This window comes from Acomys russatus, chromosome 3, assembly GCF_903995435.1.
Source record: "Acomys russatus chromosome 3, mAcoRus1.1, whole genome shotgun sequence".
Lineage (NCBI taxonomy): Eukaryota > Metazoa > Chordata > Mammalia > Rodentia > Muridae > Acomys > Acomys russatus.
The window spans coordinates 5,376,022-5,389,140 of NC_067139.1; the positions used below are offsets into that span (position 1 = coordinate 5,376,022).

At 42.1% G+C, this 13,119-nt stretch overlaps 1 protein-coding gene across 9 annotated transcripts in view; it reads left to right on the forward strand.

Annotated features, from left to right (window-relative positions):
• The window catches only part of Amph (amphiphysin), a 196,625-nt gene that overhangs the window by 120,062 nt on the left and 63,444 nt on the right, over nt 1-13,119 (forward strand). For all 9 annotated transcript variants that reach the window (XM_051168136.1, XM_051168158.1, XM_051168167.1 and 6 more), the window contains exons 4-5: nt 3,133-3,227; nt 5,824-5,919. In XM_051168136.1, the coding sequence (XP_051024093.1) occupies nt 3,133-3,227; nt 5,824-5,919 (191 nt within the window). The remainder of the gene's footprint in view (nt 1-3,132; nt 3,228-5,823; nt 5,920-13,119) is intronic.

Consider the following 13,119-nt stretch of genomic DNA (forward strand, 5'->3'; position numbering starts at 1 on the left):
TAGTCTGTGTCTCTAGTGAGGAACACCATCAGCCCATGTAGTATGACTCCAATGACAACATTCTACAGGCTTATTGGAGTGGTCGCGTATTGTACTATATAAGCTATGTTATTTTTTTTACTAGAACATACATGCCAAGGCCACACAAGCAAAGAATACTCATATTGGACTGCGGTCTCTACCACCAGTCACACAGGATGAAAACAAGCCCGTGAAGTTGGCCTCAAATGGAAATTTTTTTTTTTTACTAAATGCCTTGTAGAAAGTCCAACATTTAGAATAGAGACCCCTATTCAATAGGAACCAAATGCTCCTCCTATATATGGCACTCTGTAGTTGCTTTGCAAGCTTCTAAGTTGCTAATCTTATAAAATATCATGTATTTGGTATTAACCACCAGCAGCAGCTTTCAGCATGAATGCTGCTCTACAGTTAAGAAATTACTTTGCAAGGAAACTGGATTTTAGCTGTCTGCTCTTTTATGCCATATTCTGCCACCGGAGTAAGTTCTTTGTTTTAGTTTGGTTTTGTGATTTGGGGAAATTTATAAGGAATATGAACTGAATAGACTCATCTGGAGTCTGAGACGTTCAAGATCAAAACTCCACATCTGGAAATCTTCTCTGGTGCATCACATCATGGTAGAAGCATCCCCGGGTGAGAGAGAGAGAGAGAGAGAGAGAGAGAGAGAGAGAGAGAGAGAGAGAGAGAGAGAGAGAGACAGAGAGGGACAGAGAGGGACAGAGAGAGACAGACAGAGACAGAGAGAGACAGAGACAGAGAGAGAGAGAGAGAGAGAGAGAGAGAGAGAGAGAGAGAGAGAGAGAGAGAGAGAGAGAAGTGACGTGACGCGATCATTCTTTAGAAGGCCATCCCTCCTGGTAATGACCCTACTTGCTCAGGGCAGCACTAACCCATTCTTGAGGGCAGAGCCTCCTGGTGGTCTCTGCTTGAAGACCTCACTTCCAAACCCCACTGGGCTGGAATTAAGTTCCTAAAACACAAGCTTCCGGAGACACAGTCAATGGAAATAATAGCCAGCTTTTAAACCCAAAAAGTCTTCACACACCTTAAAAGGAGAGCTGCCCCGGGCTCGCTTGGATCACAATCCACCTGCTTCCTATGGAGTCAACTTCTGGGAACCCATTTCTTTGTTAAATTGGCTTCTTTCCAAATTCTCTGTGTATATGCCCAGTAGTGGGCATTCACTTTTGTCTAATAGAAACATGACTGTACATTGTGGGAGTATTTTTTTATTAACTAAATTTATTTATTTATTCACTTCACATCTCAAATGCAGCCCCTCCCCTCCTCCCATTCCTACCCTCTTTCCCACCTCTCTTTCTCCTCACCAAATAGGAGCCACCCCCACCACCTGCCCTATACTAACCCACCCTGTCACATCCAGTTGCATCAGGCCTATGAAAATCAAAACATTGTGGGTTTTTTGTTTTGTTTTGTTTTGTTTTGTTTGTTTTACCATCAATGAGTAAAGTCTTATAAATTTTATTTTGTTGTGGTCAGTTTTATTTTTCACCACACAGTGACAGTGCCATTCCTCACCTTGTCCAGAACCTATTTCCTTAGCTATTTATAATTTTTTTTCTCAGTCAGAGAAAATGCTAGGAGCCTTTGTCTTCTGGATTATAAAAATACAACACCTTGTGTTTGTTGTGAAATTAGTGTTTGTCACAAAATGGAAGAGTATGTTTCTTAGTGCAATTTGCATGTAAGGGTGAATATGACATATGGGACAGTGCAGGTGTCACCTCAATTGTGAGAGAATATGTCTTTGTTTGCTTGAATATAGGGTGGATATGGGTTCTGCGGCACCTTTCTCTGGTCTATGCTTGCATGCCTATGGTTCATCCATCTCCACAGAGACTTCAGTTCTCACGGACTCTCTCTGCCTTCACTCCAGATGTTCATACAAATCTCTTCAGCCACACGGGCCTCATACTTCATTGTCAAGGCCATATTCAGCCACACTTAGCCATGTACTCCACACGATAGGCTTTCTCACCTCCAACCGCAAGTGTGCCAGGACCGTTATCTGTGTACAGTTGTCAGGGAGACAGGGAAACCTTATGGTTGCATGTCAAATTATGGGCTGACCTTCACATACTCTTCCTGAATATGGTGTATCACCTCAGACCTCTTTTGTTTTGTCTTTTCAGACTTCTTGCTAAGCCCAGAACTGTTTACTGTCCAACAGTCATGTGCCTGTTGTCAATTTACAAATGATTTTGAACTTTGCTTCACTGCATTAAATTTCCTCCCCTTCCCTTTGTCAGGCCCTTACTGATGAAAGCGTAGATATCAGTGTGGCCAGATGGGCTCTGCCAGCTGCTCCTTGCCTATTGTTCTGCTGTCAATCATGGGCCACCTCCACATGGACCTGGCATTTGCATCTTATCCTCCATGTTTTTCTGGGTCTGGCCACAACAGGAGGAGGGAACCGGGTGGTGACTGCAAAGCCCTGGAGATGCTTTACACCCCTGCTGCTCATAGAAACTTCACCTCATAACTATTATTAATAAGCACGTGTTTGCAGCCTACCAATGTGGAAAGAAAATTTACACCCATAGACTCATGAAGCCAAAGCTTTCTGAAAGGTTTTATTCAAAACTATGTTGATAGTTTTGAAAGACAGTGATAAAATTCCTTTCACTCATCATTTATAAAAATAAAAGCTCCTCTTGAATTGTAACCACTTTCAACAATTTTACTATTTAAATCATTTCACCACTTTCAGCTGATATATACTAAAAATCCTTTTTATACTTTTTCTACGTGCTTCAAAGGTACTTTGTTTTTCTACAGTGATTCAGGATTAATTTTGCAGCTTTGTCTCCTGTTTCAGTGTTCTAGATACTTACTGTTAGCTTCCCTTTCACGAGTGACTAGAGCATATTGTTACTGCAGTTCTTAGAATATGACAGTGTTGACTGTTTCTGTGACCTGGTGTTTTGCTATCGTTGTGTAAGTAACTGAATATGTGAACCTAAGAGTCTGAATGAAAGATGTAGCTGTGCCATCACAGTTGGTTTTGTGTCACTTAGCAAAGCAGAGCAGAAGAGAGCAATGCCTCCACCACTTGATGTAACAGGGACTGTTTTTCTCCAATGCCAGGCATGCAGGAGGCCTCAATGAAGCTCACCGAGTCACTACATGAAGTCTACGAGCCAGATTGGTATGGACGGGAAGATGTAAAGATGGTTGGTGAGGTAAGAGCTGGGTGGCAGCTCCTAGGAGTCCTGGGGTGGCTTCCACGGTTCACGCCACCATCCACTTTCCCACTTGACCTCATTAATCACAAAGCAAGACTAGATACTCAGAAAGCTGTAAACATTGAACTTTTTCAAACCTACTTTATTTGGGGTTCTTTAACACTTACACCTCCCTTCCAACCCACCTACCCTAGATAGGAGAGAAAGGAGGCTGATTGGAACAGGAGACCCTCCTAAACTCAGGTCCTTGAAGCGATTCCACCCTTCGCTCAGTCAGGATTTCAGCAGACCCATTAAACAGCAAGCCAGCCATGTAGCAAAGGCGACTGCAACCACAAGAGCAGGAATCCGGAGCAGCAGCTGGAACCCAGAACCGGGAACCTTGAAGTGTGACAAAGGCCACGCCCCCACAAGAGGCATTTCCTCTTCTAGTGGACAAACCCCACGTGTCCTCTCATGTGTTTCCAGCGAGCAAACACTGCATGCCCTCACAGAAGCCTGTTTCATATCCCACACTTGTGATCAAAACAAAAACATGTTTCCATCCACTACAGAAAGCAGCCTAGAGCTCTACTGTCTGTGCCACCCTTAGGCTTAGGGGAAGGTGATTCTAAAACCATTTGGGAAGGTTTGGATTAAAGATTGCTTTTTTTCAAAATAGCACTAGCTCTTTTCCATAATATATCATAGCTTGTAACAGCTGTTTGGGCCACAGCCTTTTATAGGCTTAATTTTTAATGCAGCAATTTCACCCTTTTATTCCCATCTCCCTTTTAATCAACCACGTTGGAGTGCAAACTCAAAAGCTTAAAAGACCACCCGCCCCCCCCCCCCCCCCCCCCGCCCCACCCCCCACCCCCGTAGCACGGCTAGTGCATTCACTAAACTTCACTGCACTTCATGGAAGCCTCGGACTTAGCAATATCCTCGCACCGGAACTGAACACTGTGGCTCTGGGTCGCTTGGCCTGAAGGAAGTAAAGCAGTGAGTGTCACTGCTCTGTGGAAGGCAGGGTGGGACAGGCAGCAAGCATGGCCATGCTACCTCAGGCAGTTCTTTCATCTTCTTGAGGTTCATTCCCATGCACAAGGTTGGAATGATAATTACACTAACTGAAAACGTGTTGGAAGCCTTTGTGTTCTGTTTGTCTATTCAGTCTGGTCCCTGACGGGATGGGGGGCGGGGCTTCGAGGCAGTGATTATCTCCCCTCCAAGTTCCCTGTTGAAAGGAAGATGTCGTCACTTCAGGTGAGGCAATACAGCTCCTCTAGGACAGGAAGATCTGAATGAGATGATGCAGCCAAGGCCCAGGGGAAGGATGGTTCAAGGGTGCAGTGAGTCTCCAGCGGCTGCATGAAGGTGTTAACATCCCTGTTGATCTTCATAATCTCCTTACGACTGAAACGAAAATGGATTTATCTCTGAGAAGAGCTCTTGTTGGACATATTCCATAGATCAGAATCATTTAAGGATGCAGATTTGGCAAAACTGTCCCCACGCACCATTATTTAATGCAATTATCAAGTGTTTTTTGTCATCTTACATTTTCCAGTATGTAAACATCGTATTTCAACAGCATGCTGTTAAATGCTGATCTCACTTTGTACACTTCTGACTCATAATGTATTTTCAAAGCTCATCACAAACAAGGAAAATTTAAAGAATAATGGAAAGGTATGTTTCTATCCTCAGAACATTACATGATCCCATTTGTCCACATCAATGCTGCTATTGACACTGACTCTTTAATAAAATGGCTGCTGCCTACATTAGCCTCTGTGGATCCCAGGACACTTAGGACCCTCAGCTCCAGTTCCAAACATCATCCTTTGGATAATGGAGCAGCTGATCATTACATGTCCATAGTGTCTGCTCACAGTGATGATGAGCTTTTTCACTTGGTGGATTTAAAGTATTGTATTTGCATAAGATTCTTACATTGGGCATTATAATAACTAGGATTGGTTTTTGAAGTACAAAGAAAGGAAACATAATGCAAATATGACTTCTTTGTTTTTGAAATTATCTCAGGGAGACAAAACTGGACTCTAACCTACTGTCTAGCTAAGGCTAGCCTTGATTTTCTTGCCTGTCTTTACCAAATAAAGGGATTATAGATGTGGGTCACTATATCCAGCTTTAAACTTGGTTTTTGTTTTTGTTTTTTAACAAGATCAAAGACATTTGGAAGTGACAGCCCAGGAATTGGAGGAGGGGGGTTAGAACTGACAGATACCAAAGATTTTTCTATAAATGATATTTAAGCCATGTGTTATTGTTTGTTTCTCTCTGGATTGGCTCTAATTTCATTAATTGCTGCAGATAACTTAGCTGTCTTATAGAATTCTTCTAAATCTTTTAGCTTCAATGCCCGCCTACTGGGATTAAGAAACCTGTTACAGCTTCTTCCATCTCTAGTTCACTAGAACTCTGGCCAGATTGCCTTAAAGGTTGATTGCATTCTAATTAGCTTATACTGTATCTTTTAATTCCTCAGGAATTATTGCTTTACTAAGTTTTATGGTTTCAGATATTTTAGAAGTTTAGTGAAATATGTCTGAGATCATCAAGCCACTGTCTACTTCTCTTTTAGAAGTGTGATGTGCTGTGGGAAGACTTCCATCAAAAACTAGTGGATGGGTCCCTGCTGACACTGGACACCTACCTGGGCCAATTTCCTGACATAAAGGTATTTCATTCTGTGCATGAAGGAAATAATTGAACGGTCTCATGTAGTTAGTGAAACCCGGGCAACAAAGGAGAATTAAAAGTTCTCAAGCTGAAATGAACCACATTTGTAAGTTTTCATTTTTTAAGCATGGGTTTTTATTCTATTCTATTATCATGAAATAAAATCCAGCTACAGAAATCAAAGTGCCTCTCTAAGTGAAAACTTCAATGTTTCTTTCTTTACTAAAGTCTTTTCAAGCCTGTAGATACAAAATCAGAAATCAAACTACCAAAACATTGAAGTTTTCATTCTATTTGAAACCTTTTATACATGGTGTGTGCAATGATTTTCATTAGAAAAAGTGATTGTCATGGAGAATGGAGAAACCCAACTGTAAATGTGAGGAGAAATCTGATATTTCACTATTTAGTGTTAATTTCACATGTGGTCACAGTACACCTGAATGGTTTTTGCTGTCCTTGAAATTTTCAGATTAAAGTTGAAATATGAGCCTTTCAGGTGTCTTTGCATCCGGATATAAAAGCATTATGTTTAAAACAATGGGCTTAGCTCTTAACTCCCCAGCAAGGATAAATAAAGAAGTGAATGGCTAAATGTTGTAGATTTGTAACTGACAATGGAGGTAAGACAGGTTTGAACGAAGGTCTGTAAGCAACAGATATGCAGTGTAGGCCCTTTTGCTTCTAAGCTCAAGGTGGAATCAAGGTACCTTGGCATTCTAGCATGGTCCACGGTGAGGAGGCTATGAACCAGCACCAGTGGGCATCTGGGGCACTTCCTTTCACAAATCCACTGTGACCTGGCCTTCTCTGTAGCCATGAACCGATACCAGGAAACGTCCTGTAGAGAATGCGCTGGCCGTGGCTGCACAGTGAAATGAAGTGGCTTCACTGTGTCAGCACTCAGAGCAAGAATGAGCTTCTCTGCTCCCACAAGGAATAAATAAGAAGAACTGGCCAATATGGAAAGAACATTCTGGGCTTCCTGGAGAGCTGGGCAATAACTTGAGTGGATCTCTCCAAACATATTCCACTTGATGGCCACATATCAAGGAAACAAATGTGAATAATAGGTTCCCAATGTTAACATAAGCACCAGCGAGGTTTTCTGTATTTTCATTTTCTTTGAGTTTTTCTGATGGTGTCTTCACATTAGGTAGAATAATCACCTGTTTATCAGCAGACACTGGAGTGGAGAAGGCAAATGCTAGAATTGACTAGGTTCTTGTCTTTTAAAATAAGGGATTAGATGAGGAAAACATGGATTGTGATTAAAAAAAAAGTAATAAATGGTTAATTGATAAGTCAAGCACCTCCAGGCAAGGGAGAGGACCAGAGAACTGGGTAAGAAGTCAGGGGTGCTGCTTTTTAGGTGAGTGGAAACTGTACTATGCAAAACAATGTGCCTGTTCCATTTCTGTCATCCTTGGTTCTGCAGAGTTCTTATGCTTACTCACTCATTGGTTTCTGATGTGCTCATCTTGATGGTCCACTTTTGGTCCAACCCTCATAATAATCCCTGTCATATTTTGAGACCCCTTCTGTCTTTCTAGAGTACAGCTCACATCCTGTTCTTTAAAAAATAGACTTATTATTAAAAAAATAAACCTGGCAAATATAGTACTACATCCCCCAAATTAACCAGACCTAAAATCTATATAACTTAATGAATTTATGGGCATTTAAAATTGGTGCAGCTTCCCATTAGAGTTCACACTTTCAGTAGTGAGTTTATTCCATGCACTTGTCCACTACCAAATCCATCTGCTCTTCTCAGTTTTTAGTTATCTAGAGGGAGCTCAGCCCCATCTGTGCTGAGTCCAAATCCGTTTCCACAGGCAGTCTCTCTGAAAATGGAACCACTACACACTTGTTGAACTTTTTACTTCTGAAGGAAAAGGGGTCTGGACTTTTAAAAAAAAATCTTTCTCTGCACTAAGCCCAGAGAGACAGTGATGGTGACTAATTTCAGGCCCTTACTGGCTCCTTAGTGTGTTATGTGGCATCCCAATACTATTTCACAACTGAGCCAGCCTAGGAATACCATGCAAACGTTCCTTGTCAGATAGTGGATCTGAGAGTCTCTACCCACATAAAAGCTGGGAGTCAGGCCATAGCAGCCACATACCCTAGGCTGTGCCAGGTAATGGAACTACTTCAAGTGGCCACACACTTGCTGAGTGTCTTCCAACCAAGGCTTTCCATTGCACTTGCTGCTCATGAAGAAACCTTTCAACTAAATTCTGTTTTCCAAAGAGAATCTATTTGTAGTTTGAATTAGTGTATACATGAAAGAAAGAAAAGCCAGGCTTCTGTTTCCTCCATCTATTCCCTCTATTGCATGGTAATTTAATCACCACAAATTCAAAATCAGTCAAAAGAGGATAAAGAAAACAGTATTCTCCTACCTGAAAACTCAAATCAGCTTGCAACTTCTCTAACTCAGTTGTGTTTCACAGTGTGACTAAGTAAGGTTGGGATTGACTGGGTAAGCAGACAACTGAAAGGCACCTGCACTTCAGAAGAAACAAGAAATGGAGTGAACTGTTACCTAGAGGCAGCTATTTGATTGTCTATGTTTCCTAAAAGTATATAGTTACAGAGCAAGCATGCACAGAATTACAGGGTTAAAACAAAATCATAATCAATTTTACTGGTTGCTCATTTCAGTTCATTTGAAGACAACACAGTATAAACTCGGTAGAACTGTTACCTAAGGAGTTCCTTTCTTGAGGTACACGGGTGGATTCCTATTACTTATTCAGTTACGGCACATCTGGGACTAACAGGATTACAGGCCTCGTTCATGCTACTATGAAGGCAAATGCATGCTAAAGTTTTATGTGTATCATGTACAGGGGCCAAGTCAGTCTCTTCTCTCCTATTGTCCTTTACTCTCAAGCTACGTTGACAAAATTATCAACCAAGGCAGAGGCTTGGGAAACTGTGCAGCGTGACAAATGATAAGGGAAACATCATGGGTAGCTCAGGAAAGTGACAACCAGCTATACCTCAGTTGTACATGTACATGAGTGCAGTTGACAAGGAGCAGAAGGCTCCGTGGGTCACAGCATGATGGCCAGTGAACATGTGGTGAAGGGGCTTCTGATAGGAGCTCGGTGAGTAAGTGTACCTGAGTGGAGAGGTTTCAAGGCATGGGGCAAACCTGACATCCTTGACGCCCATTAAAGTCAACGGGCCACGTGCATAGAAAGCCTCAGACAAGTTCCCAAGCGTTTACTGTGGCCTCTCCCAGGTGACTGTGAAGGATCGCTCATGAGGATGATGTTTGACATCTGAGCTGTGACTGGCAGGGCACTCGTGCTGTGGTTCCCATTGTGAAGTGCTGACATCAACAATCAGCAGTAGAACAAGAACCCACATGGCTCCAACCCAGGCAGGCTTATCGCTGTGAACAGTTATCATAAAATGTAGTTCAGATTCTAAGGTGGCAGCCATGCATGAGCAGCTAAACATATTTTTACTGCAGGGTACCAAAATAAATTCCAAATTGGGGTTGCTAGAGAATTATAAAAAGTGTAACAAATTGTTTTCTAAACCACAGAAATTTAAGGCAATAAGAAATTTCAAAAGTTTTAATTAAATGTATTCCATTTAAAGTTTATTACTATTATTTAAATTGACTTAAAGTTTACTATTGGTACCCAGTTAGAATTGTATTGTATGAAACAGTTGATCCTAGTTAACGCTGCTTTTATAAATCTTTAAGTATTTATTTGTTTATTTATTGCTCCAAACTTCCAAAATGTCAAGTAAAAAAGGAAATAAGATTGACTTGTTTTTATAGCACAAAACTATCCTTGTCGAGGGAATGACAGATCTTAAAATGTTCACTTCCATTTTAGTGAGCCACCTTCTGTGAGGGCCTTGCCAGTTACAGAGGAAGATGCCTCACGAGATTCACTTCACTGATTTTTCAAACAAAACCCAGTTGACCACTGCGCTCTGCCACCTCATTGGGAAGCATGGTAGTGATTGAGTTTCAGCTCTTTTCAAAGACCAGCACCATTCAAAAGCTCATGAGTTGCTATTTGGAAGATATTAACGATGTGCCTACGGCCAAAGCACTTACGTTCCAAAGAGCTCTGAGGGCACTGAACGCTGCACAGGCTTCTGCCCCTTAGAAAAAGACTGTCAGGTGCTTGTTAAAAATAGCGAGCGATCTCACCTTTCTGTCACAAGAAGTCTGCTGGCCTTAGGGAGGGAATTCAGCCTTCCCCACCTGGGCTAGCTTAGTGGCCATCATAAAGCCACCCTGGCTGTGTCTGGAAGCAGTTCCTGGCCATGTGGAAGTGGTAGAAACAGAAAAATATCATTGAGATGGTAATTAAGATCTGAAGCTGCTCAGTTTGAATAACCTTCCTAATCTACCTGTCACCAGTGTCGGAGGCTGTGAAGAGATTATGTTGTGTGGCAGGAATAATTAGCAGTGTCTGGGGAGGCATTGGAAGGGGCATTAACAGAGTCCCAGGAGCAGGGTAGGCTTGACAGGAAGTCAGGTAGGAGAGAGCTCGGAAGGTGTAAATTGGCAGGAAGCAGTGTCTGGCAGGCACACACCTTGCGCTCACACTCCTGAGGGTCCGCTGCCTCTTGAGTGCCATTTCCCTTGCCTCTTCCGCTCCTGGTGCCAGTGGGTGCAGTGTATTTCCAATTTGATTCCCACTAGGTTCAGACATGATGAATAGTTGTAGGCAAATTACAAGTCTCCATGAGTAAAATGAGAATAACCCTTACTATATCCATACTGTAGGCTAAGTGGTTACTGTGCTATGTAAAAATATAAATATATTATTAATATTGCTTTCCCTCTTGTTACTATATCCAATTTGAGAGGTTTTCACATGTCATCTCATGGAATTGTATTTATTATTAGACCAGCTGGGTACAACTAGACAGTTGCCGAGACATAAAATGCATGGCTGTCAAATCTTCTCCCAGGCTTATTAAGTCAGAATCTAAACCTGGATCTCAAAATTCAGCATATTTTACCCTTTTTGTTTATTGGTTCCACCTTAAATATACATTTTCAACTGTCATATTTAACTCCATCTATTTATCCCACCGCATACAATGTCGTGATACACTCTAGTCCCCTCCCCTTCCCTTCGTGCGGATTTACCTACGTCTCCCTTTGCTCGTGTTGCCTCTGGATTTTGTTTGTTCGTTTTGCTGTTGTTGTTCTGAATGACCAGTAATGTTTCCCTGCAGTTAAAAGTAACGGAAGGCGGTCGTGTACATCAGCCTTGACTTTTGTCCTTTAGATTACCTACTGTATCATGCAGTTCCACTTACGATGTTAAAAGCATTCTGCTAGCAATGGATTCCTTATTTTTTTTTTTTTTCACTGAAATTGATTTTCTTTCTCCTTCATTTCTGGAAGTTATTTTTACTGGGTATATGCTGACTTGGGGGATTTTTTTTTTTTTTGCTACATAACTTATTTTAAGTGCTTTACAAATAGCCCATTGTTTTTTGCCCCCTGTGATTTTGTTCCTTAAAGGGTTACTAAAGGCTGGCCTGCATGGTTCTCAGGGCTGTGCTGTACCGACACTGTTTCTAGGTTACTTGTTATCTTAGCGTACAAACCAGTGAGTCTCACTCTCTCATTTCCTTACAAACATATTTTTGTTCTTGTTCATCTTCACTTCATTCCCCTCTTTCATTTTTCGTTATTATTGATTTTTCTTAAATATATTTTATTAATTTATTCATATTACAACTCAATTGTTATCCCATCCCTTGTATCCTCCCATTCCTCCCTCCCTCCCATTTTCCCCTTACTCCCCTCCCCTATGACTGTTCCTGAGGGGGCCTCCTCCCCCTGTATATGCTCATAAAGTATCAAGTCTCTTCTTGGTAGCCTGCTATCCTTCCTCTGAGTGCCACCAGGCCTCCCCATCCAGGGGATGTGGTCAAAAATGGGGCACCAGAGTTTGTGTGAAAGTCAGTCCCCACTCTCCACTCAACTGTGGAGAATGTCCTGTCCATTGGCTAGATCTAGGTATGGGTTCGAAGTTTACTGCACGTATTGTCCTTGGCTGGTGCCATAGTTTGGAAATAGAAGGATCCAAAGAGTCCTAGAAACCTACAAGAATAACATTATGATGCGCAGATCTGGGCCCAAGGGTCCTGCTCAAATTATTATTGATTTTAAATAGCCCGACTATGACAGGCCTAGGTGTCTATAAGTCAGGATCTTTCCCTCCTAGGTTTCTGAGTTTCTTGAACCTGTACTTTTGTGCCTGAGCCCTTAGGTTCACAAACTTGATGCCCAGTTTCCCTGTGCTTTAAAAGAAATAAGGGAGCAAGAATTGGTAAAATAAAATGGACTGAGGAACAGTTTGGTCATCACTGTATGTAGGAGATGGGCTTCAGTCTTTCCTGAGGTGGTGTTCCAACCTTGGAGAACGTAAGACACAATAGCCAGGATGCATGTATAAGCATTTAATGGTAGAGTACAGTTCAGGAACTGTGTGAAATCTCTTCCCACGAAGCCAGCTCCTCTTTGGGCGAGTGCGAGGGCCTTTGCTGTCTTTCCTCTTGCATGGGATTTAAGGCAAATTTTAATTCTTTTGGGTCCATTGTCTCAATAGTTTGGCCTCTCCTGGGCAGGGGCACAAGACTCTGTCGTAGGCTATCAGTTGCCTTCCAGAGCTTCAACCTAGAATCCTGGTTACTGCCTGTCTCCCTCCATTCAATCTTGAGTGAATCCTTAGGTGGGACACAGATAAGTTAAAGGACATTCAGCTAATGTAAGGTTAATTTAAATTTAATGCATAGGCACCATTAATATGCCATACTCAGACTTACCAACTTTGGGAAGAGCTGGCAGGACTCTGCGCTGTGGGGCCTGTGGAGGTCTTCATGCCAGAGAGTTTCTTTAGGGGCAGCTTCCTAGAAAGTAACTGGTTCATATGAAGGAGAGTAGCCCACATTGGCTGCTACACAGTTCTGGGAGCTTTAAGGTGGGTCACTGTGCACATAATTTCTAGGTATATAATCCCTATGCAAGTAGGGGTCATGCAAGTAAAGGTGGTCCCGGTTGATCAAAGCTCAGTCCTGATCAAAAACTTCCTTATGGGGCTGGAGTTCTGTGATGTCAAGATACATCACTCCATAGCTAGTGGTTTGGCATTTCTGGACCAGGGTCGTGAAAATTCCTTAATGAAGTAGCCAC